The following is a 25,234-nucleotide window of genomic DNA, read 5'->3' as shown; positions in this document are numbered from 1 at the left end:
TCAGGTGGTATTAAGGCGTTATTACACAGGTCTTTGCTGGAAACATCCGCCATAGCCTCCGAAACCCTGACTCAAGTCCACATTTGAGGAACGAGAGGGCTCAGTCGCGGAAAAACGGTCACTGTGACCCTCCCAAATATGGTATTATCATCACCTGGTTTGATAAGATCTTTACAACCAGGTCATCATTTCTGCGGAATCCAAACCTGCAGCCGTGCCTCTACTGAGCCTTACAGGCCGAAGGTGGTACTGAAGGAATTCCACAACAGGAGACCCGGCAGTATTAAGTTTGGATTTAACTCCAATTTGAAAATTTGAAAAATAGAAAAAAAAAATCATATCACAATTTTAAAAACATTCATTAAGAAAAAAAAGTTTGTACATGAAAATATATTAAAAAAAAGACTCTAAAAACAAGACAGAACAAAACCTGAGAAATGAAAAAAGAAAACAGTTTTGATTCAGAATTTGAAACCAGAAGAAACAAAATCTGGTAAAAAGGAAAACAAAAAACATAAAATTGTAAATGAGACAGAAATATCAGGAAAATGACCTTTGACTTTTTTTCACTAAAAGAACTTCTTTAGAACGGAGGGTAAACTTTTTTTTTTGTAAGAAAGTGTCCGGTTACCATGGCAATGACAGTCAGCCCCTTCAGGCCTGGATTCACCAAAACGAGAGGCTGCTTGCATCATGGTTATGTCCGCCATGAACACCCCCCCCCCCCCCCCCCCCCCCCCCACACACACACACACACACACACACACACACACACACACACACACACACACACACACACACACACACACACTCGCCAGGCCTAATACAACTTCATACCCGCAGTCTTTCTAAATAGACCCAACAGAATGTTTTGGTTCTTTTTAAACAAAGGATTGTGAGTGACAGTTTGACTGACAGGCGGTGAAAAGAAGCCCCGGCTCCTTCGGTGCTGAATCTAAAACATACAAAAATGCAGTAAAGACTTGACTTTCTAATTCATGATTCATTTAAAAAAAAAATTTAATCGGAAATGAGAATCGGACGGTTTGTCTCAGCATAAAAACCCTCCTGACCGACACCGACTCAGTCAGTATCATCTAATCGTTGGTTTGGCGTTAAAGCCATGCAGCTCAATGTACTTGCACGTCAGGTACTTTCACTACATCGGGTACTTTTTACTACATTCAGCTGATGTTTCGATGGTCTCCATTGACAACTGATTGGCTTTTATTGTAAACAATATTTGACTAAACAGGTGAGTCGAGTTGGACGACTCCAGTGAATGAATGGATGAAAGTTATTCAATGCTTCTGAATAAGAAATGCAAAGGTTTAGCGCAAAGGAAAAAAATTTGCTTGATGCTGAATTCCGTCGTCACCTTGTTGATATTTATCATTTCTTATATTTTTAATCTTTTATTTTCCTGATGGATTTTTATGTTTTGAACTTTGAAACTTTTGTTCGGACGGAAACTGAGTATCTTATTTTTTGTGTGAAAAGATTTTACATCATAGGTAACATTAATTATCATTATAACTGACTGTTGTCCTTGTCTGAGGTCGACTCTTTGTGATTGTTGTTGATTGATTGATTCGATCGTGTAGATTATTTAGTGGCCAAAAAAGTGGCCTTTTGACTGATTGAAAGTAAAAAGATTTAAAGATTTGAATTTTCTTTATATAAAAAAACTAATAGACAAAAAGGGAAAAGAGAAAAAAAAAGAAGTGATTGGTTTGAAAAAGGTTTAAAAAACAGTCCCTGTTTCACTTTTAACGTAAAGGGGCATGCAGATCAAAAGGGGGGTTCGCTGGCGGCTGCAGCTGGATGTGGCGCCGGGTCGGCTGCGACATGTGACACGCCAGGGTCCTCTGATGCTGCCAGCTGATTGGTGGATCAGCGGGCAGTCAAAAGTCTGACGTGAATGAACCGCTCCAGACGCTGGGAAAAGCCGCCGCCGCCTCTGAGCCACTACGTCTCCGTGCTGGTGGCCGCCGCCATGGCAACCATCTTCATATGCTGGTTAAAGATGGCCTCGAAGGCCTCGTCTCGGTGCATCATGGCTCCGAACACCATCGGCTGCGGAACAGAGAACAACAGCGCGATGATGACATGCCTCTAGTGGTCAAACGGTGGAACTACAAATATGGTGCCAGTTGCCCAGCCAATAGAGATGGACGGTGTCAGAAACCCAGGAAGTGACCCGTCTAACTCTCCTAATCAGAAAGGCAGACCTACGATAGATCACCTTTCACCATGATATTACTTTTATTTTGAAGAGGAGGTCGAAACAGGAGGGAGACGGAGGAGGGACTTCCTACCACTGTTCAACTTTCTTTACATCATGTGACCAGGAGCAGAACTTAAGAAAAGCAACTAGTAGACCCACGACACTGAATCTGTCACTAACGATGACGCCACTTAGCTACCAGCTGGCTTGCAAACTCAAACCTAAGGTTCGAAATTCCAGGGTTTTGCAAATGAAGTGGAGCAGAAATAAATCTAAACCGGTGTGATGACAAACTTCCTGCTTGAAATTAAACCATTCTACCCTGTCCGAATAGAAGCCTTTTTTGAACGCTAAAGACTTCGCCTAACTAAAATCAAACCATTTCCCACCTCTAACCTCCTTCTCTGTTTGGACTGGGATCATATGACACTTTGCAAAAATGATTCCTTATCATCTTCTTTCTAATTTGAAGATTTTGAACAAATAGTCTGACACCTGAATCATGACATTTCAAGCATGGAATAGCATTAGCATGGTGGCTAAAGCTAACCAAAAAGACTACTACCCTCTGAGTAATTTCTGTGTGAGACAGAAAAAGTGACAAAGTAAGGCACTGTCCCTTTGCTGATCTATGAGCTGTTCTCACCTTCTGGGTGGATGGCGTTGCTATGGAGATACCCATCCCAGAACCAGGCAGCACAGACAACACCTTGTACTGGAAGAGGAAGACTGATGTTAGCAAACTGTGTCTAACTGGAACTGACTGGTAACTCGAGTAAAGGGTGAACCACGTGACCGGGAAAGCAGTAAGTGACGTACCTTCTGGATTTCGGTAATTTCGAGCAGCTTGATGACCTTGTTCCTCTTGGAGGATCCTGACCTGGAGCTGGAACTCTCAAAGCACAGGTAGCTGTGAGGGGGGGCAGAGAAAAGGGAAGAGGAAGACCCAGTCAGGATTGGCGTGGAAGAAGCATACACTTCTGAAATCTTGACTTTGTGCAGGAGAAGCTAAATGCTAAGTGCTACAGTAGACACAAGCTTCAACACTGTTACCTAGCACCCAATGCCAACATTTCCCAGTCGATTTTCACATATACTCTCAAAAATATTCCATGTACTCAAACTCCTGTCACGAATATATGAAAGTATTTTCCGGGAAATTTGAGTCAATTATACTACACTTTAGAAGTACTTTTGATTTCTTGAATACTTTCAGGTCACTTCCTGCTTGTGGCTATAGATAACATTTTCATCATTTCTTTACCTAGTGCCTTTAGACAGTAACATACAAAACCTTTACAAACTTCTGTTTATTAAAAGACCACTTAGGGTTTTTTTTTTGTACCACTGGTTTTCTATTTTTGGGGGAATGTTGTGAGTTTTTCTTAGATTCAGTTGAGCTCATGCAGCCAAAGTTTGGTAGATACTGGAGAAAAGAAAGGTGGGTTTGTGTGGATCTACTTCTCGGTGACGTAAAGGACTCCATTGCGGATGTAGTCTGTTGGCGTCTTCCGGTCTCGGTTGATGAGGCAGCAGCGCCAGCCGTTCTCACACACTGAAACACACACAAACACACAACGAAGGTAAAAACAGCCCAAAATTTCATGAATGATACCGTATGTTTTCATTATTACTGTGTATTTCAACCCAAAATGTTCATATCTCAGTTTATGTGACAAAAAGGAGCGGAAAGTTAAAATGATTGATTACAAAATGCACATCTATCTAAATCTTAATAAAATAAATTGAAAATAGCTATGAATACTGCAGTTCCGTCCTCACCTGGTAGGGGGCGCTCGCTCTCTGGTAGGCTGAACACTTCATGGAAGGCCCCCCTCTTGGTGCTGTAGTAGCGGCCCCCCTCCTCATCCCGGCCCACACCTGCTGGGGCGGCGGCACTAAGGCTGCCTCGGCCACCCGCCGTCGTGACCTTGGTGTTTATGTGTGGGGAAAAAAACAAAACACAGACCATAATATCAGTAGCTCATTCAGCGGATTCAGACTGGCCCGGTGTGACTTTCTCTCCCTCAGGCGAGAAAATAAAAACATCTTTGAATTTTGAAAATCAGATTTTCTATCTGGCCTTTCTTCCTTGATACATGGTAATTCTTCCCCTTAAATTTAAGTCTTTTAATCCTAATTTATTTCAAGTCATTGAAACTCTTACGGTAATGGTCTTGTTCATTGTCAAGCATTTTTTTCAAATTTCTTTAACATTGTCTGGTGTTTCCTCTCACTACTTGACAACATTTCTGTTAGTTCTCCAGGTCGACTTTTTTTAAGGTATCCAGTTACGTAAAGAAGCTTCCCTCCAATTGCCCATTGGGGACATCTGAAGTTTTTTTCTGATAGTCCCTTGCTGATCTCCATGGGGGAAAAAGGAAGCTGGAGATGGGAACCATTGGTGACACCCAGGAAAAGACAGAAATCACAAACCACACTCTAGGATACCCAGATGGAGAGCAACTAATGGGGGTATTGATTCCATGGTATTGATATATATCCATACTCACGCGCTACTCATTTGTAAATTGATTACCCTAATACAGTATTGAATAGTACCGTATATTTCAGACTATGAGCTGCTACTTTTTTCATGCGCTTTGAACACTGCGTCTGAAAAAATGATGTGGCTAATTTATGGATTGTTCTGGGCAAACATGCTTCATGCCACCAAAACATTTACCCTCGTCACATCGGACGAATGAATTTACGTGAAATTATGAGGCTGTTCAATTCCGACACTGAAGAAGACAACTCAAATAAGTTTAATGCGCAGGAGCAATACGAAGATAGCGATCAGCTTGCTGATGCGGCTTATATTCAGGTTGTCAATAGTTTGGAAATTGCGGCAATTTATAAATGCGAAATTAAAGGACACATGTCACTTCCGACCCCCAAACCCTCTTGGCACATTATAAAATTGAACTAGTTCATCCATATCATGTGACCAGAGGCGCAGCGCGTTATATATATTTGTCAGTGTTGTTTGTTTTTCACATTAAATGAACAGTATTTGTCATTTAATTGCGAAAGAAAAAAAACTGAGTCATCAGATGACATATGGGTGAAAAGTAATGGGTATCATATTGTTAAAGTGTGTATCGGCCATCACTAGTGGAAAACAAAAACACACGATAAAAAATCTGACTTTGTGGGTTTTCCTAGTTTGCCTAGGGGGCGCTAAAGGGAGGAGCGGGCCGCTAGGACTTCTGATCATCTCATTTCTAGCGATGCTAACACACACACACACACACACACACACACACACACACACACACACACACACACACACACACACAGCAGCGTCCTACCTGTTCACACTCAGAGAGCTGAAAGAAAAAACACAAACAAAACAAAAACAAAATGGCAGACACTCAGAGCAGGCAGAGCAGTGAGCAGCCGCTGTAACCAGTCGGATCCGGTTTGAACCGCAGCCGGTTCAGCTATTAGCTAACCAGCCACAGGTCTCGCAAATCTGGCTAACCTTATGATTTAAAATAATTTTTAAAAACGTATTACTTTCCCTTCCCTTTGTTTTAACCAGTAATTAAGTCTTGCAGTCATTGGTGGAATTGGCTGAGGTAAGAAAACTGCTTGTTTGGTTTTAAAATGGAAAAATGAAGAGATTGAAGACAGACATGGCCGCTTCCTCCTGCGACTGTGGCAGGTTGTTGATGAAGGACATTTGCCATCTGACTTTTAGATGTAATACATTTTAATCTAGGCATTATTTAAGTCGGTTTCATTTTTTTTCCTTTCTTGTATTTAAGGCCACAGTTTTAATTTATGTTTTAAGTGGCTGGCAATAATATAAAGGAATAAAACTTCCACCTACTGCACTACTGTGTATTAATACTTGGAGAGCCTAGCATTTTCTGAGGTGATTCTGAGTTGGTGTGAGAAGGTACGAGAACCAGTGTCTCATACTATGACACCATTTGAATCCAGGGTAAAAAAAATAAAATAAAAAAAGATTAAAAAAAATGCTGTAGAGTCAACTGACAATGGCTCGATATGCTAATTATCTTAGGAAATTAACCAGCTTAGAAACTAGTTTTGTCCAAGGCAGTGAAGGACTAGGTATCGTCTTTCTCCACCGCACTGCGACCAGACTTAGACGTTTTTTCCCCCTTTTTTACTGTGACTGACCCGCCGACCAAGTGCTGCGCCACCGCCTCCGCGCTCCTTCAGCTGCAGATCGGTGGGTAGGTTGGTCCAGATGATGAAGGGTGTGTCGTAGCGCTGCCTCAGCTTGGGGCAGCTCTTGAAGATGAAGTCGATGATGAAGAACTTGATGCCGGCGTAGAAACCTGAGGGGAAGATCATTGCCGGCGACAAAACAATAAATTAGGAACAGGAAGTAAAGAGTAACTTTCACTGACTGTTTAGGCTAGATTTCAGAGGATTACTCCCTCATGTTTCAGCTGTCCCAGGTTTTAAGTGAAACGTCTTCATCTTTTCAGGTGATAATGGGATTATTTCCTACTTAAATTTAGGATATTTGCTAAAATAGAAAGTTCCTTTATTATAGGATTTTTAAAATAAGTGTCAGAGGGTTTACTTTCAATCGATCCTTAATGTGAACAGTTGCTTGTTTACTCCTGGTTCATTCCAATGTTCAGGTGAAAAAAAAGGAAGTAAAAACAGAAAAATTGCCTTGAATCAAAGTACAAAACACATAGGCGGCGACTGAATGTTGACATTGCAGATTGAACTGATTTAGTATGAATAATTTGAATTGTCCAGGTGTATCCAAATGGTGGTACGTTACAAAATATCCGAGCATTGTGATTGTGCATAAAGTAAAAGGTGATAATATTGATAAATTACCGATGATGAATCCCAGCAGTTTGTAGGGCAACAGGCAGGAGGCGACAAAGGCCACCCACAGACCCACGTACAGCTTCTGGGTCAACTCTGGCTGCACCCACATGAAGAGGCTACTCACACACACACACACACACGGTCATATTATGGAACTTTAAAATGACCCAAAAAAACAATTAAACAACTTTGAAAGATTATTAATTATTTCATCTTCAAACACAATACTGACTTTATTTTCCAGTTTAGTTGAGAAACCAGGACCTGTCAATCAGACCCTGCTGTCAAATCACTCAACTTACTTCTTTATTTTCTCCAGGATGTTGGCCATCCTCCCAAACAGATTCTGGAAAAACAAATAAAAAAACAAAAACAAAGTGAGTGAAGGTAGGTCTGCTGAACCAGGAGCAGGGGGACCTAGGGGCATGAACCCTCACCTGAGCCTTCTGAGCCACATCCAGAACCAGCTGGAACTTCTCTGATACAGTCAGGTCCTCTTTGGGAGGCTCCTGGAAGACATGGTTTGTTCGTTTTTTCAATATTGTATAAATAAAGAATAAACCTGCAGGTGTTGGTGGATTGTTGGTGTGAAGATGACAAATTTCTCACCACGGGCTCTGAGACCTCAGGGACAATGCTCCACTGGATCCTCCAGCCCCTGAGAAACAGAGATTTCAGTTTAACCTGTGTGTGTGTTCGGTCTATTTATGTAATTAAAGTCTGCTATATTCTAAACTCCTTGAGGCGATACGGTGTCGCAAGCAGGTTTCAACATGTAAAAGAAATAGTACAAAATGATCTGTTTGATGAATGGTCCTGTCCTTTCACAGGGTGAACTGTGATTGGCTGAGGCTCTGACAGACCTGGCAATGAGGTAATTCAAAGAGAGGCGGAGGATGGCAAGGAACAGGAACATGGGGACGGTCCAGCCGTGCCACGTTGCGTACATGTAAAACTGCAGACACACACACACACACAAACACCAAATAGTTTAGATGATCATCCGTTCTTTCCGTAATCACTCACATTGAAATCTGTGTGTGAGAGAGTGTGCAGGTGTGGGAGTGTATGTGAATGTCAGTGTAAGACGACAAGCATGTGAGGGCATGCTATGTGCAGGTGTGTACACGTGTGTGTGTGTGTGTGTGTGCTTGTGGGAAAGTGGGTTTGTATTTTTGTGCATGTGTGGTGGGACTAGCCTGGGGTCAGAGCGTGAATTTGCTGCGGCACCCATGTGTGTCTATGTGGCAGTGTAGAACTGTACTAGTTTACGAGTGAAGTGTGTGTGTTGTGACTCACAATGAAGGCGATGGCCGACGTGTAGACAGAGAACCAGCTGGACAGAGCAGAGAGGTTTCTCATGAAGTTGGTCACCGGCTTGAATCCTCGCTCTGGAAACACCACAAGACACTCTTTATACATACCTGTTCTGTTTGTGTGTGTGTGTGTGTGTGCGTGTTATCAGGATGTGCACCAATATGTTCCAGAGAAGGGTTGGCATCAATATTGATTATATGATCACTAACCAGCTGCTATAACATATATCGACATGTATCCGTGTATGCTTTTCTTTTAAAAATCCTGTTAGCCTTCCTTTAAACGGATCATGTAGAGTAGGACTTTTTCTTTTATTTTTTCAATTGATGTTTTTGAGTTTATTTTCAAATTAGGGCTGACCATTATGTTTAATTCAGATATTGATTGCAGCTCCATTCTGAGCTCTATTCAGGAAGTGATCATTTTAAGAGGATTTTAAGGCAAATCCGTATTTTGTGACGCCGCTGATTCGGTGCTGTCTCGATCTCTTGAAGTCTTCTGTGTTTTGGTGGTCATCCAATTCCATCGCACCTATCAGGTATTCCTGGACAGAGGCTGGCCATGTCAGGACGACGGAGGATCGTGTTTTCATAAATAAAATGCACAAAGCTCTTTTGCAGGACTGGCTCTGGGTAGTGTATTTGTTTCTACGCATGGTTTCCATCCTGTGGAGCGGCTTATTTCGACATGGGATAGAAGGTCGGGGCGGCGTGGGGAGGAAATACTCACTGAGTCGCCGCATGTTCTCCGTCAGCCTGTGGAGCAGAAAGACATGGCTCGGCTCAACACGCACTCTCACTGTATTTGTATCTCTGGGAAGAAGCCCGATCAATTTGAACAGTCTGATACAGTGCTAATTATTTGACAGATTTTGCAAAAGGGATTGCTTTTTTTGCTCTGTTTGCTTTTGCTCTGTTTGCTTTTTAGGCTCTTTCTTGCAGACTTTGCGGCCTGAGCTGCTTGTTTCATCCCACCTCTTGGCGCTCAGCGGCTCCTCCGCCTCTACCGTCGTCTCCTCAGGCTGGAAGCGGAAGTCCTCGATGTAGACGCCCAGCCGGTCGTAGAGCCACTTCTGGAGCCGGTAGGAGCGGGTGTCCCTCTGACGCTCTGTGCAGAAGGAGAAATAATTCCGACTTGCAACTTCCTCTGAAATATTTTTGACTGCTATAATATTCATGCAGTACTTGTTTGTGATCCAATAATGATCAGAATGACACTTCCTACAAAGGGAACTGTCCTTTAACCTTCTATTTGGGGGTTAAACCATCTTCGCCCCCCCCACACACACACTCCCAACAATACACAATAGTGAAGATACTGGAGGTTGCAAATAGAAGGGTGTAAGCAAAGGGGTTCCCTTTATTCTGGAAGCACATCAGAGGAGGGGGGTTCTCGGAGAGGGGCAAGAGTGAACGGTTGGGCTCAGACCTGGGCTGCTGACGGCGGGCGGGGGAGGGGGTGTGGCCTTGGGCACCAATGGGGGCGAGTCCTCCAGTCTGTGAGCAGGGAGACATACAGGGTTCAGATGAATCAGAGGTGTCGGGAGTCTGGGAGGAGCAGGAGGCGGACCTGGAGACCTCTGACCTCCTCAGCTTCTGCTCTAGGTCCGAGCAGCGACAGCGCTCCCTCTCCAGCTCCTGCCGCAGGGACTCCACCGTCGACTCCTCCCGCAGCTTCCTCAGCTCCTCCTCTGAGCGAGGGGAAGGAGGTCGAGAGACCAGTCACATGATTGGACGTGGGAAAGTCACATGATCGGAAAAAACGGGTGCAAAAAGCTCAAGTGTCCAAATTGACTCCTGATCGATTCATTTTAATTAACACTGCAAGTTTTATTTGAGGCCCCCGGCAGTGTGTGTGTGTGAAGAGACGTGAGCGGGGGCTTTTAATAGCTGCCGGTGTTACATAAAGCAGACGGGCAGCTATTGAGGGATTACCCGTCATGCTCCTGACCCAGGACTCTAAATAATGAGTTACGGCTCCAGAGGAGATTAAAAAGACCAATTGGTGGTGGTGTCACCTGACTTAAAAGTCTTAATGAAAAAAGAACTTTACACTCTGTCGAGGTCTCTGTCGTGTGTTCTCTCTAATCTGACCAAAAAAATTACCACGTGTGAGTGGAAACTGACCAAAAATCAGCGAAAAATAGCATGAAATTAATGATAAAGCTGGCAAGAGATAAAATTTAAGCCAGCATAAATAAAATCACAATAAATTCTTGACACCAGCTTTTTTTCCTTTCTTTTTTTTTTTTTAGCAAAAAGACCTTGTCTCTCTTTGGGGAAACTCACGCAGGAAGTGTTTCTCCAGGAGGGCAATTTCCAGGTGACCTTTGACCTCATTCAGGTCCGTCCTAGGCTCATCTTGGAGGGCCGCGGAAAAGGATCCTGGGCCAACCTGAGGCCAGAAATACACACACACACACACACACACACACACACACACACACACACGGTCACTGGGGAATGTGTTTCTGTGTGTGTTTGTATGTGCCTTGAAAAGTAATCCAATACGTCTGAACATGTATTTTTACTCACAACAAAGAAAGCACAGATTCCTCCAAGGGGGTACCTGCTGTGACCTTTGACCTCAATTTGCACGGAACAGACCTTAAATTTATTTATATTGATAACTCTTATTTTTTTATTTTACCTTCATATTATTTCTGTGTAAACAGATATTCTAAACTGGTGCTAAAGAAGGGAAATGACTGCGTCAAAGCCTGGACTGAAAAAAAAATGTAAAAAATCTGAAATGAAAATTCCCCGACAAAAATCAGGACGGGGAGATACTGAGCTTCGATGGGAAACTACCAGGAAATCTGCCAAACATAAAGTGGTCCTAGAATTGCGAAATGCTTAAAATTAAGAACCCCCCCCCCCCCTTTTTTTTTTAAATCAAAGTTTCCTGGACGCTCGGACTGGGCCTCAGCAGAGATCTGTGTATTGGTGAGAAATGACTGGATAATAACACAGTCAAGTTATTTAGAGGAGATTAAAACAACAAAAGATTTTGAAATATAAACAGAGACTCTTAAGGGGACAGCACACATCCGTCCAGAGTCTGAGTGGGGAGTAAATAAAATAAAAAGGAGTGTCTGTCCTCTAGCCCGCATCCATAGGAAACAGACAGGAATAAACAGGAAACATACAAAACCTCCTCTTAGTGCGTCAGCTCATAGGGACGGTCTTATCACACAGTAATCACTATAAAATCCTAAAATAAAAAAAGCAGCCTGGACAGTTGGAGTATTTGTTGTCTGTACGAGAGGCCAGAACAAGCAGATAGCAGCGTGTGATTATTTATTTATCTATTAAGATCTCATCGGTATTTCTTGTTGGTGACATTTCAGTCTTCACGTTGCAAATGTCTGTCATCAATTTGTATCTGCGTGCACTTTAAACCTTATTGTTTAATGTTAACTGTTTAATATAATGTTTACTGTTTAATTTGCACTCTATTATTATCATTTTGTTAATTTCGTGTCCCCGTGGGATTGTGAGAAACATTTTCTCGATTCCTCTGTATGTCTAGGACATGTGGTAAAACTCACAATATAGTTGATTTTGGCTTTGGAGGGGTTTCTGTACCTGGGCGTCATTCTGTGCCTCTGGCTCTGCCTCCCGCCCCTCCTCCGGCTCCCTGACGAAGCCGCGGCTTCTTGCCGCCACGTCCTCGCTGCATTCCGTGTCCGAGGTGTTAGGCGACTCCGCCAGGTCCAGGAAGTCGTCCCGCCGTTGGCCCCGGAAGCGGATCCTGTCCAGACGTTTCAGCATGGTTTCCTACCTGACCATGGCCGGCGGCCCGCTGGGGGGGGAGGGCAGAGCAACCAATCAATCAGAGCGGGACGTTAAAAAAATTGATCTATTTTCACATCCTCAGATAGTGTGATGTCATAGAGAGTAATAATTCACCTTTTAAAACCTGCACAATGATTACTGAATGTTAAAAAATGAATAATAAATTACTTCTTACTAGCAATGAATTACATTTAAATCTGCATTAAATTACAAATAAGTCGGCGTTTAACTTCTGCAATCGTCTGCTACCAAAAGAAAGTATCATTTACATTGAATGTCAGAATACAGGACATGAAAATCGGCAATAAATAAATAAATAAATAAATAATATTAGAGACATTTTTTTAAATAATTGCAAGAAACAAGTTGCTCTGGAAAATAAGGAACATGTTAGTCTAGATTTGTGGATAATTCTAAAAGCCAGGGTGACAAAAGTTTGAAAAAATTGAACTGAAGGGAAAAAAAATGCCTGACAGTGAAAGATAACTTCACATCAAGAGAGCAAAGATTGGAACGTCAGGAAAGTGAAGGAATTCTCTGATCAGTGAGAGCAAAAGAAAATATCAGACAGCTAGGTAACTGAACCAGTCATTCAGTTTTAAAAAACTAGTAATACTAGACAAAAACATGTAAAGAATGACATCAAACATCAGAAAAAAGAACTTGAAAAAAAAATACAGACAAATCCTGTTCCTTTTTGAAACTGGCGACAGAAATCATGAAATTTTTACATTTTATGTTTTTACTATCCTAGATTTTTTCGCCTCATCAGTGCCAAAAGGGTTGCTGTGAGTGACCTGTGACCTCCGGGCCTCCGGAAAGGCCAGCAGCTGTGGTGGCAGGTAAATGTGGGTCACCTGACAGATTACACCCCCCCTCACTCACATCCTGTGCTTTGCAAATTATTCTTCCTCATTGTAAATATATTAAGCAGTAAAGGTTAGTGTGAAGAATTTGTACACATAGAAAACACAAACCCTGCAACCACAACCAAGTCAAATATATTGCATAAAATATAAGATGTAAAATTTATAATTGAAAATACAATGTCTGATTCTATTGAAAATATCTGATTCTGTATACTTTTGGTTTTTTTTTTACCACAATTGGCTACATATGGGTCTATTTTTAGTCAGTTTTAATATTATTTCTTTTTTAAATCGTTTTTATAAAAAATTTGCAGATCTTTTACAAGGTGATTTTAATTCTGGAATCCTGAGGAAAATCTTGCTACCATACCAAAGTATTTCCACATAATGATAACAGTAATAATAATGAACAAACAGCAACTTCCAGTGGAAGTGCAGTCATTTCCCAGTGTTTTCATTCTTGGAAAAATTTCTAGTCAATTTACAGCTGTGATTATTAAAAGACATATACCACAGTTTTATTCTTGGCCTTTCCCCCATGATTAGGAAACAAAAAAAAAACAAGACAGAGAATTCTTGATAATAAAAAAGATCAAACAATCAGGTCATTAATGAATTCACTGAAAGAAACTGAACAGAAAATAAATAGCATTTGTATAAATGCTGTTTATCCAGTTCATGAGGTGGAGGGGGCTGCAGCCAATCCCTGCTGAGATTGAGGCAAGAGGCGGGGTTCAACTGGACGTGTCAGCTGTCAAATTTCACAGAAGCATCCAGCCTTCACCCTCTCATCCAGACCGATAGACAAATTTGCCAGTTAAGCTAAGAAATGAACTTCAGAATCAACTTGAATGCCTTCAGTGAACCTTCTGACTGATTTTGGACTGCGCAGAACCAGGGCAGGAAAACATGGAGAATCTGAACAGTCCACCTGATTCTTGACAGAACACTTTGCATATTTAAACAACAAATATCTGATTGTATTTCGATCTTCACAATATCACCTCACAGACACACATGCGGATATACGCAAACATATAGATGTGCATTAGGTGTGTACATCCGGGACGCTGGTGTGCGTGTCGGGCGATTAACCTATCCGGTGGCTTCTAATGAGTCTGAAAGCAGCCGGTGGGACTCGTTTCACAGGTTGACACAAGTGTGTGTGTGTGTGTGTGTGTTTGTGTATCGCCCTCAACATAAGCATCATCCGCCAATGTAAACACACTAACTGGACACACGAAGCCACTAATGATTATTAAAGCTCGACCTCTGACCACTCTTTTCTTCATAGACGCCAAATAACTTTTACAATTTAAAAATCTATCGATTGTGTCAAAGTTATTGTCGATGGATTTACAGTTGCAGCCGGGAGCCCTTAAGTACCATCTCTGGAGGATATATTAGCTGATATCAGATCACTTTCAAGCAAATTTCATCCACAAGATGCCTCACTAGACCGGACTCTGCTCTTGTCGTGATATAAGGAATTCCCTTGTTGACCATCTGTAATGTTGATTTTTATGATCCATGTGAATACTAGATTTCTCCTCTTTTGTTTTTGGTGAATCTGATGACATATTACTACTGTGCATGTTGTACATTTCTCACCATTGTAGTGTGTTTACAAATTACCACAAAATGCTGGTAATACTACATGATACAATGAACAGAAGAAGCTGTAGTAGTGCAGTTAGAACGATAACCCGCAGGAGAGAGGGTATCTCAGGCATTTCCTTTTGTTCCCGGCCAGAGGGTGGGGTCTCGGCGGGTCTGCAGGTGGAGATCCGTCTCTCCATCTCAGAACCGAGATCAGATCTTCTCCTGCCTCCTCGTTTGACTTCCGGTGTTTACTCCCGGGGGCTTGACGGGGCGGCTCTCCCTACCGTCTCTGACCGAGAGCTAACCGGCGGCTCCGCTCGCTGACCCGCTCCGAGGAGCGCCTCCGACTGACCGACACCTTCCGGTTACCGGAACACACACACACAAAACACAAAACACACACACCTAGCGGTGTGTTCGCGTCCGGACCGGACAACACCTGTGGACCGCGGCGGCAGGTTGCCCGGAAGACTGTCAAATTCCTCTCGTACCGTGACCGGAAGCTAGTTCTGGCGCCGGTTCTTCTCCACCGGGCGGGACGAACCGGAATCGGGGTTGTCCACGCCGCCCTCCGGCCGGTCTCAGGTTTTGGCGTGTGGGGATGAGAGGGGTCGCAGGAGGCGATACGTGTGGCCCGGAACCAGGTGGCGTCGGGTCCCGGCGTGACTAGCAGCTCACCATCCCGGCGGTGGGTGGGGGCCGGGCTGAAACAAGGACGTGACGTCACCAGTACACGTTCTTGAAGGCGCGGTGACGTCAGCTCGTCACCCTGACGAGGGTTTTTATTTGAATAATTTTCATTATCTTTTTTTTCTCTCGATGATTTGAAAATGAATTGCAACCTCTTTACGATAACTTTATGAACTTAAATCATTTTAACTTTTTTAAATGAGAAAAAAAAATTGAACGAATATTTTACCCTTCCTGTAGTTTTACACAGCCCTCTCTACTTTGTGTTTCTTTCCTGGTCACTCAGATAAAGGTCTGTGATAGTGATTTTCCCTCGTATTTGAATCTTTAAACAGAAGACACAGTTTTTTTTGCAAACACTATTCAACAGAGGTCACATGGCACCTGTTGATGTGATTGCGTGTTTCTTCCACGGGGGGACGCTGTGGCACCTAAACTTTATTGACAGCCACGAAGAAAAAACACAGTCAGTGGAGGGACTTTGATAGAGGGGCGGACTATTTGTTTATGCTGCTGCAGCGTGTCTGTCACGGAACGGCGTGTTTATTTTACCCTTGACTCCCGCAGAAAATTGATAGCCTTGGCTGAACGGCGGAAATGACGTCAACTGTACCGAACACCGATGTGCGGCAGGTAACTCACCTGGGAGTGGGATCGGGGGGCTCACGGCGTCTTTGCGCGGTTCCGTCCCTTCGATTCGCTTCTCCGATCATAAAACTGAAATCACAAAAAGTTCAAATCACACACAGGTACTATTTATGCTCGTGAACGCTTCCTGATCATGCAAACGTATGCAATCGGTGGATGGCTATTTAATGACACCGACCGGAAAAGACGACAAAACGTTCAAACTTTTTTTTAAATCAAACTGATAAGAATCACACGGTTGCAAGTTGCCGAATTAATAGCGACGTCCCGCTGATCCCGATGAAACACCTCGTATGCGTTTTAAATCCATTTATGAATGGAAAGCAGCGAAGGCAAATTTAAATTCCATCATTTGTGATAGGGATTCGTTAATAGTGCCAAAAGCGGAAGAAGTTGCGGCGGCTCCTGTAACAACGTCCGCAGGGAACTTCTGCTTATTTCTTACTTTGACATCAACAAGATTCCTGTCAAATTTCCGAGTTCCTTAAAAAATATTGTGCTGGAAAATTATATATGTACACAATTTATCACCACATGGTACAATAATATGGAACAATAGATATGCACCGCATCGCAACAATTCTCTATTTTACAAGGAATGGTTTGAGAAAGGTATATGGTCAATAATTTACTTGATGAGTGACAATGGCAGTCTTTTAGACTATAAACAATTCTGCACCAAAAATAGCTTTAACCCTCCCATATCAGAGTTCATAAAGTTACGTAACGCACTACCTCGACAATTTATATTCCTGAGCAAAAATATAATGACGCACCAAACCATACAGCCACAGTTACCCCCACTACCACTCCAGGGAATCTCAATTCTGGACAGAAATTGCAGCAACTCCTTTATCAGAAAATGTTTTACAGAAAACGTATTCCCTGGACGTCAAAACAAAAATAATATTTTAAATAAATTTGATAAGGAATCGATTGCCACGCTGCGAACCATGTATCTGACTCTACCCATACCCCCCATGGCAGAAGAGGCCCACTTCAAAATTATGAATGACATCTACCTATCTAAGGAATTATTGAGGGTACGCTTTAATATTAACGATAATATTTGTACACTTTGTGAAGACAACATTGAAACCACTGACCATATATTTTTCTCATGCAAAAAAAGTACAGAGCTGGGCTAAAACTCAAAAATGGGTTAAAGACAAATTTCCATCGTCACCAGTTATTTTAGGCCTGGCCAAGTTCTTCATTCTCAAAATCAGAATGCAAAAGTGTTCCCCCAATTTAACGTTCTTTATAAACGATTTTGAATTATATAAAAAAATCTTTAAAGCTTATGGAAAAATCCAAAAAACAAAAAATATACAGTTTGATGTCTGACATTCCTTGTGAACTACCAAGTTAAAAACATATTATATTCCCCTTGCAACTTTTTTATTTTTTATTTATCTATTTAGTTATTTTATTTTATGTCTGGTATTAAACATTCCTCACAAACCTTTAACACTTAACTTGTACAGTTAAGTGATTACATACAAAACAAATGTCCTTCTGTCCTTTGGTTCCTCATCCCCGGTTGATTCATTGACATTCGATTCTACCTTTCCATGTTTATTTGTACATATGTATATCTGTTTATACTATTTATGTTCAATAAAAAAAAACATGTCAGCAAGGAAATTGTGCATGTGTTATTGACACAGATTTTTTGTAAAAAAAATTGTGTTATATATTTATGACATGTGTTGTTCCTGAAATTTTCAGATTAAACTACATGTGTGAGGAACAGTCCAGGTTTCCGCTTAATATAGAGCAAGAAGGCTTTGATGATTTATCTGATGCACTATTGACATCACTCAGAAATAAACACATTTTTCAAAATGTAACATGAGTACTGAAAAGTTAATATATTTTCAAACTAATTTCTTTAAACAAAGAGTCCAGATCAGAAAATTTGAATCAGTATTTTAATTTTCATCCTATCCTATTCGATTAAAAAACTTTTTTTTTTTTGAAGTTTCTTAGCTTTTTCTAAATCTCAAGTTTTGGTAATTTGTGGGGGAAAAAAAGTCACATTTCTAAAAGTTAGATACTGAAAACTCATTGAATCAGATTCATGTAAATATTATCACTGCATTAAGAGTGCAATTCTTTTTAAAGAAAATGGAATAAAATCTGCATATAAACAAGAGGATCTGATCTTTGTTGGCATTTCCCACAGAAAGATGCTGATCACGCCGTGGTCATCGCTATCGCGGCGTCCGCGCTGTTCCCAGCTGATGACAGCAGCAAGGATCATGGAGTGGGTGTGGCTTTCTCACTGCTGCAGGTCAAACACCTTCAATATGTAACTAAAGACATTACAGACATCGCACTTTGTATTATTTGTATTGTTCAAATGCTCTTGTCCAGTCATTATTTACCTTCATATCTGTACAAGGTACAAGTTTCAACCAGAGCCAAATTCCTTGTGTGCACATACTTGGTCAATAAAGCAGATTCTGATTCGATACGAGGAATCCAACATCCTCGGGGACCGAAACTGACTCCCTAGATGTTTTTTTTCTCCTCAGGCTCTACAAAGAGTGAATGAATATCTGCTGGAGGAAAATCCCGCTGAGCTGCTGCTGTTTGACATCATTCTGATCACCACCGACCGACGGCAGCAGCAGCAGAGCGGCCGCCTGGTCGACAGCACCACACATCACGGTAATCAAAACTTAATCAGCGGCACCAGACATTATGGTAATTGAAAAATAATCAGCAACGCCAGACGTTACGACAGTCCAAACTTAATCAGCAGTTGCAGATGTAGCAGTAATTAAAAATAATGAGTGGCATCATGGTAATCAAAACTTAATCAGCAACACCATACATTACAGTAATAAAAAATAATTTCCAGACATTAAGGTAACTAACGTAGTGTCCGGGCCTGGAGTTTGTAGTCCTGACGCGAGGGATTCTTGTGGCTGCAGGTTTGGAGGTGAGCCGGCTCTGCTTCTCCAGTGAAGAGGACTTCGTCGACAGCCTGCTTAAAAACAAAGTACAGCTATTCCTGACGACGGACAGACAGGAGGCATCTAAGGCGTCGCAGAGCGGTCAGAAAGCCAGAGCCCCCTTTTGTGTGCTGTCTTGGTGTAAAAAACATCATGGATGTGACTAAATCATTACATTACATTGCAGTCATTTCGCAGAAGCTTTTATACAAGGTGACTTACAAAAAGTGCAATTCAGTCACCAAAGATCCGAAGTACAAGTTGTCAGAGGTCAGAAGTGACCAATCAACCAAGTAGCTATCTCAGAACCATATACATACATACATTCATTTCATAATTTTTTTTTTTTTTTTCCCCGGGGGGGTTGGGGGCTAGGTGCGATTCTAGGGTTAATCCTTGGTGAAGAGGTATGTTTTCAGCTCACAGCGAAAGATGGGCAGCGACCCCGCTATTCTGACGTAAATCCAGTAACGACAGAGAAATTTAACAAACAGAATATTAGGAGATTTACATTCAGGGGGGACAACTAATCGATATTCCTGTAGTGTATTTATAAATATATCAGTTCCTTTTCATACTTTGATAAGAAAAAAAAAAAAACAAAACGATCTGACCCTCCATCCTCTCATGGATATTAAGTTGTGTCATTTCCAGGGGTGATTATTACTTATTGATTTTCTTCTAACAGTGCACACGATTCCAATGAATTCTTTCTGGCTAATTCATTCAACTGTTGGCCTTCATCTACTTCTCCTCCTCTTCGTCATCACCACATTTGGATCTAATAGCAGGCAAATTCCTGTGTAGCAGAAGTACCAGGATGCTCCCCTTCTACCTTTACATTGCATTTGCATTTTGGCAGACATTACATTACATTGCATTTGGCAGACGCTTTTATCCAAAGCGACTTACAATAGAGGACCTCCACCATGTCGGAATGATAAAACACCTGCTTTCGAACACCCAGTTTTTCCCCTAGCGTGTTCAAGCCTCCTTCTTGTGTCCGTTCTGGTCCAGGCGTTCTCACCGCCCTGCTGGACCAGCAGACGGCCCTCAGCCCACCAGAACAGCTCAGGATTTTGTTCTGTGACGACGACAACGACATGGCGGCTCAGAGCCAAGGCGCCGTCCAGGTACGCAGATCCACCAGTTGGCGTGTTCGTGGTGAAAGTAGAGGGAGACAATTTTAACTGCATTTAGAGCCATGTTTTTTTTATCATTACAAAAAAAAAAAATGTGCATCTGAGCATGAACAATTCAACTATTTCCCTTTTTCAAAAAGATGGACTCTTCGGTTCATTTCTTAATTCAAGTGGTAATTGTGGGTGTGTTTACTTGATCATTTCTCTCTAATTATTCAGACATTTTCACATAATATGAGACTTTTCAGGTTATCATTTTCCTGATTTTTCTGCTGTTTCTTTTTGATTTCACCAACAAATTTCGAGAGCTGTTCCCCTTTAGTTTTAAGCTGCTAAACTAATTTATAGACCTAAGTAAATGATAAATGACTAAATCCATGGTGTGTGTGTGTGTTCACATTTGACATCTGATGTGTAAAAGTCTCACACTCCTCCTGCAGCGTTTCTTGTCTCAGCTCAGCGATATGCGGCAGCGGTTCAGCATGTCCGACAGCCCCCTGAGCTTCACCCTGTTGACGTCACGCAGCGACAGGCAGAGCTGCATCAGCGCCTTGAAGAAGCTGCGTTGCCGTGGCGTCCGGGTGGATGAAGCCTTCTGCCTGGCTGGCTGCGCCAGGGGACCCATCCTGTCCGTGCTGCGGCCTCACTTCCTGCTCAGCGGCTGCCTGGAGGAGTGACACCACCATGTTACCGTTAGGCCTTTTATACTTTTTCAAAGTGGACTTTTCTTTTTAAAACAGGTTGTCTCTTGGTGTCTTTTTTTTTTTTTCATTTTCATTAGGTGGTTTTATTTTTGTTAATGGTTGGTCACATGGTCCTAAAAAACGCATGTGGAATGTTGTTGCAGATGTAATAATCTTATCTTCCTGTTTGGCTCCTTGTGGCAAATCATGACTTGTTTATTCATATTTTGGCATCAAATACAGCTACTTTCAGATAGAAGCCGATTATTCGGGTCTTTTTTTTTTTTTTACATAAATAGTATAAACAAATATACATATGTATAAATAAACATGGCAAGGTTGAATCGATTGTCAATGAAACAACTGGGGATGAGGGAGAAAAAGACATAAGGACATTCGTTCTGTATGTAATCAGAAGTTAACAGTGTTAAAGGTTTGTGAGAAATGTTTAATGCGAGACGAAAAAAGAAAGTAAAAGACAATAATTAGATAAATAGAGAGATAAATTAAAAAAAAAACTTGCAAGGGGAATATAACATATTTGACTTGTTGGTTCACAAGAAATCTCAGACATCAAACTGCATTTTTTGGTTTTTGGATTTTTCCTTAAGTTTTAAGGATTTTTTTATATAATTCAAAATCGTTTATAAAGAATGTAAAATTGGGGGAACACTTTTGCATTCTGTTTTTGTGAATGAAGAACTTGGCCAGGCCTAAAATAACATTGACACATAGTTCATCTCTTTTGTTGCTTCAGAGTAAACCAAATGTGATATCATCTCTTGAGAAGGAAACTGGTGACAATGGAAATATGTCTTTAACCCATTTTTGAGTTTTAGCCTAAAAGCTCTGTACTTTTTCGCATGAGGAAAATACATGGTCAGTGGTTTCAATGTTGTCTTTGCAAAATGTGCAAATATTATCTTCAATATTAAGGCATACCCTCGATAATTCCTTAGATGGGTAGATGTCATTCATAATTTTGAAGTGGGCCTCTTCTGCTTTGGGGGATATGGGTAGAGTCAGATACATAGTTCGCAGCTAGCAATCGATTCCTTATCAAATTTATTTAAAATATTATTTTTGTTTTGATGTCCAGGGAATAAGTTTTCTGTCAAACATTTTCTAATAAAGGAGTTGCTGCATTTTCTATCCAGAACTGAGATTCCCTGGAGTGGTAGTGGGGGTAACTGTGGTTGTATGGTTTGGTGCGTCATTATATTTTTTGTCAGGAATACAAATTGTCGAGGTAGTGCGTTACGTAACTTTATGAACTCTAATATGGGAGGGTTAAAGCTGTGTTTAGTGCAGAATTGTTCATAGTCTAAAAGACCACCATTTTGTCATCCATCAAGGCAATTGTTGACCATATACCTTTCTCAAACCATTCCTTGAAAAATAGAGAATTGTTGCGATGCAGTGCATAGCTATTGTTCCATATTTTTGTACCATGTGGTGAGAAATTGTGTACATGTCTCTTGGTTTCTGCTCCCCAGTTTTCTTGCGGTATTTTCTGATCGCGCCACTGACGGACTGACAGTCACGTGGTCTCGTTGAGATGTCAGAAAAAGACTTTGTAAAATCATCTCATTTGGCCTTGAAACAGCTGATCAGTGTTTCAGACCTGGGGGACCAGGCCAGGGGGTTGTGTTTTCAAAGGGAGAGTTAAGTTTGAATATTTGTATTTATTTATTAATGAATAAATCAATGTTTTTGACTCTGAACCTGGTGAAGCTTTTAGACCCCAAATATCTGACACATCAGACTGATAGGACAATCAGCATAAGACAGCATTTTTCAATATTTTCACATTTGCTTTTTTATAGAGACATTGAAGGAAATTTAATTGTCTTGTATCTTTTTATTACATGAAAAGTAGAAAAAATAAAATTTCTGGAATGTCTGATGACAAGTCAGATGTCTCCTTGCCAGATATTTGGATCAATATTCAGCAAAAATGTTTCAACTTCAGCTTTGGTTCAAGGTACCAAAAGAGATCTTGAGAACATGATGGAGGATGCTGTATTTAGAACAAAAATATTTTGTAAAGATTCAACCAATCAGAGGATAGAATCCAAATCAGTGAATAACTCAATTGGGTTAAGTTGGCAGAGCAATATCTCAGATGCCGTGGGAGGAAAATGTGAAACATTTATCACTTCATTTTACTGGAAATAATAAAGAATGTGGACTTTTGGGAGTAATGTGGGGGAGTCTTTTTTTTAATACGTACAAACAAGAGATGTTGACCGCCTCCTCAGCAGCCAGCAGATGAAAGAGGAGCCATCAGGGAGGCTGATGGAGAAAATGTTGCTCTGATTTGATAACACTGCCAAACAAAGACAAGATTTCCATACCTGTTTCCATCTTTCTGTTTTTTTCCACTTCAATTGAAAAATAACAGGAGAGCACTAACATTGAAACTCACTGATAATAATAGGACCAGTAATGAGGAGTGGCTTCACTGTGCGAGAAAATACTTAAGAAGCATATCATCAAAAAAATCTACCCCAAAGTAAAAAATAACACAAATTAAAGAAACCGTACTTACCGGAGTGCCCTCAGTGATTTAAGACCCTCTGCATTGATAGGAGTCCAGAAGGTCATCAGACATCATCCACCTGTGTCAAGAACTTCTACAACTGACTGAAATGACCGAAAAAAAACAGAGAAAATTGAAAATAATCAGGTAAACCTAAAAAAAAAAAACATTGACCTATGTTTTTCCCAGAAACATGTTGATTTCTTGCCTGTTCATCATCGTTTAGGGCCAATAAATGACTGTCTTTGAATTTAATTTTTTTTTTAATAAATTTCGACTACTCCTCGAGCCCTGATTGGCTGCCATGGTTCCCGCCACCCAATGAAACGCGAGAACCGCCAAACGAAGAGGATTCCAGAATGTTTTCAACGCAGCTGTAAGTTCCTTTCCCATGGAAACGATCGACCAATACTCTTTTTTGTTGTTTTTTTTTAATTTATTTTTGAAATAACTGTTGGTTGGCAAGCCACCGACCCTGCGGACGCACATCTCCGGTTCTCTGACCTTCATCACATCAGAAATAAAAACGCAATTTACAGACAAATACTCAACTTTCACTTCCGGTGACATACAAAGTAAGTCTTCGGTAATTCACCGTTTGTTCTCCTTGTCACATCGAGAGGACCGAGTTTTGTTGTTTTTTGCAAGCAATCCGCATCGTAATTACCCGCAACATAATTTTGTGGATGAACATATTGTTTGCGGGTTATTTGCAATGAGGGGTCGCTGTAAAATAAACACAAAGTAATTTTGTCATATAATAAGTTATTTGTTTTACCTGACTGTCCAACGTCAGGACGTGTCATTGAACCTGTTCGAAGACGGGACATGGCGCCCTGGTTAGATCAATCTCTAGATTCATTGAATCATTCTTCAAATTATTGACAGTAAAAATTGTTTGAGCGGAATGATGTTATCGATTAAAATAGGTAAAATATATTAATCGATAGACAGAAATGTAGTTATATAAGCTATCTTGATGTAGTAGAACGTTTCCTTGCAATGCTAGTTGGTTAGCTGCTGCAACATAGGACCATGCATTTTTGCCGGTGAAATGAACATATATATTTCACTGACAAAAAAGTATTTTTACATTTTAACAATCCCGAAAATAATGTGTTTACCAGTCTGGAGGACGGATGTTCCCCGTTGTTAGCATACGGAAAGTGATTCATTTCTGCTATAAAATAACCACAAATTCGCGGAGCTGTTAGTACTATAATTTCCATCCAATCTGGGTTTAAAATTATCGATTCACGTCCTGTCATCTTTTTTTAACGTTCATTTACGTTTTGTCATTTGTTCATAGCGTTTTCACAAGTTATTAATCCCGCTGTCCAATGTGTGGATCTGTCTACTTTCTGGAACATTCGCTGCCCCCATAACCGTCCATGCGCAACGAGCCAGGGGATTAGCCGAACGGCTGGCCTTAAGCTAGCAGAGTTAAAAATCAAATCATTTCGAGCACGGCAGATAACTGTTAAAGAGAAGTTGACGGTGTTTCTTTTACAACAAGACTGATCACCATATTGTTTTCTGATGGACATGGAGATTTCCCTCCTAAAGTATCTTCTTTTCTGCGTTCACTGCATCCATTGGAATAATGGTCACAAAAGCCAGCTCCCGTTAATGGGGCCACCGTGTGGTTCGGGGAAGCACTACAACACCTTGATATGGTCTCGTATTGCGCTTCCAGTCGGGTCTGCTTACATTTCCGTCGAGTTTCTCTGCACAGGCCGAGACAAGTCCTGAAGCCAATGTATGTTTTTTTTTTTTTTTTTTTTTTTCCTAGAAACACAATGCGAGGTTGGGACCTTCACAAAAATGCTGATTTGAAGTTGATTTTTGGAAAATATCCTTGAAAGTATATTCAGGCCAACTTAAGGTTTTTTCAAGTAACTTCATGCATTTATTCAGGGATTTTCTT

At 41.1% G+C, this 25,234-nt stretch overlaps 2 protein-coding genes across 2 annotated transcripts; one reads left to right on the top strand and one right to left on the bottom strand.

Moving 5' to 3' along the window:
- Positions 1-1,002: 1,002 nt before the first annotated feature.
- On the bottom strand, positions 1,003-15,271 carry LOC147232449 (GRAM domain-containing protein 4-like). The gene is made up of 19 exons (XM_086149295.1): positions 15,131-15,271; positions 11,959-12,175; positions 10,660-10,765; positions 9,956-10,061; positions 9,800-9,867; positions 9,346-9,478; positions 9,101-9,126; positions 8,354-8,445; positions 7,918-8,009; positions 7,664-7,712; positions 7,492-7,563; positions 7,357-7,400; positions 7,061-7,170; positions 6,380-6,540; positions 4,010-4,157; positions 3,689-3,782; positions 3,047-3,137; positions 2,874-2,942; positions 1,003-2,076 (listed from the first exon to the last, which is right to left on the bottom strand). The coding sequence occupies exons 2-19, from the start codon at positions 12,142-12,144 to the stop codon at positions 1,969-1,971; spliced, it is 1,755 nt and encodes a 584-aa protein (XP_086005421.1). The 5' UTR covers positions 12,145-12,175; positions 15,131-15,271; the 3' UTR covers positions 1,003-1,968.
- Positions 15,272-15,804: 533 nt separating this feature from the next.
- LOC147232448 (cytosolic 5'-nucleotidase 1B) lies at positions 15,805-22,961 on the top strand. The gene is made up of 6 exons (XM_086149294.1): positions 15,805-15,962; positions 18,166-18,273; positions 18,518-18,653; positions 18,920-19,042; positions 19,958-20,073; positions 20,523-22,961. Exons 1-6 carry the CDS (start codon positions 15,927-15,929, stop codon positions 20,757-20,759), a joined length of 756 nt encoding a protein of 251 aa, XP_086005420.1. The 5' UTR covers positions 15,805-15,926; the 3' UTR covers positions 20,760-22,961.
- The last annotated feature ends 2,273 nt before the right edge of the window (positions 22,962-25,234 follow it).

Source organism: Fistularia commersonii, chromosome 7, assembly GCF_037954325.1.
Source record: "Fistularia commersonii isolate RoL2024-O1a breed Wild chromosome 7, RoL_Fcom_v1.0, whole genome shotgun sequence".
Lineage (NCBI taxonomy): Eukaryota > Metazoa > Chordata > Actinopteri > Syngnathiformes > Fistulariidae > Fistularia > Fistularia commersonii.
The sequence above is the reverse complement of the archived record's forward strand: the minus strand, read 5'-3'. Positions and strand labels throughout refer to the sequence as shown.

Coding starts and splice junctions, on each gene's coding strand:
- LOC147232449 (XM_086149295.1), bottom strand. CDS start 12,144: ATGCTGAAACGTCTGGACAGGATCCGCTTCCGGGGCCAACGGCGGGAC. Junction 8,010..8,353: donor CGTCGGCCATCGCCTTCATT/GTGAGTCACAAC, acceptor GTGTGTCTGCAG/TTTTACATGTACGCAACGTG. Junction 3,783..4,009: donor GAGCGAGCGCCCCCTACCAG/GTGAGGACGGAA, acceptor TGTGTGTTTCAG/TGTGTGAGAACGGCTGGCGC.
- LOC147232448 (XM_086149294.1), top strand. CDS start 15,927: ATGACGTCAACTGTACCGAACACCGATGTGCGGCAG. Junction 15,963..18,165: donor CGAACACCGATGTGCGGCAG/GTAACTCACCTG, acceptor CATTTCCCACAG/AAAGATGCTGATCACGCCGT. Junction 18,274..18,517: donor TGGCTTTCTCACTGCTGCAG/GTCAAACACCTT, acceptor TTTTCTCCTCAG/GCTCTACAAAGAGTGAATGA.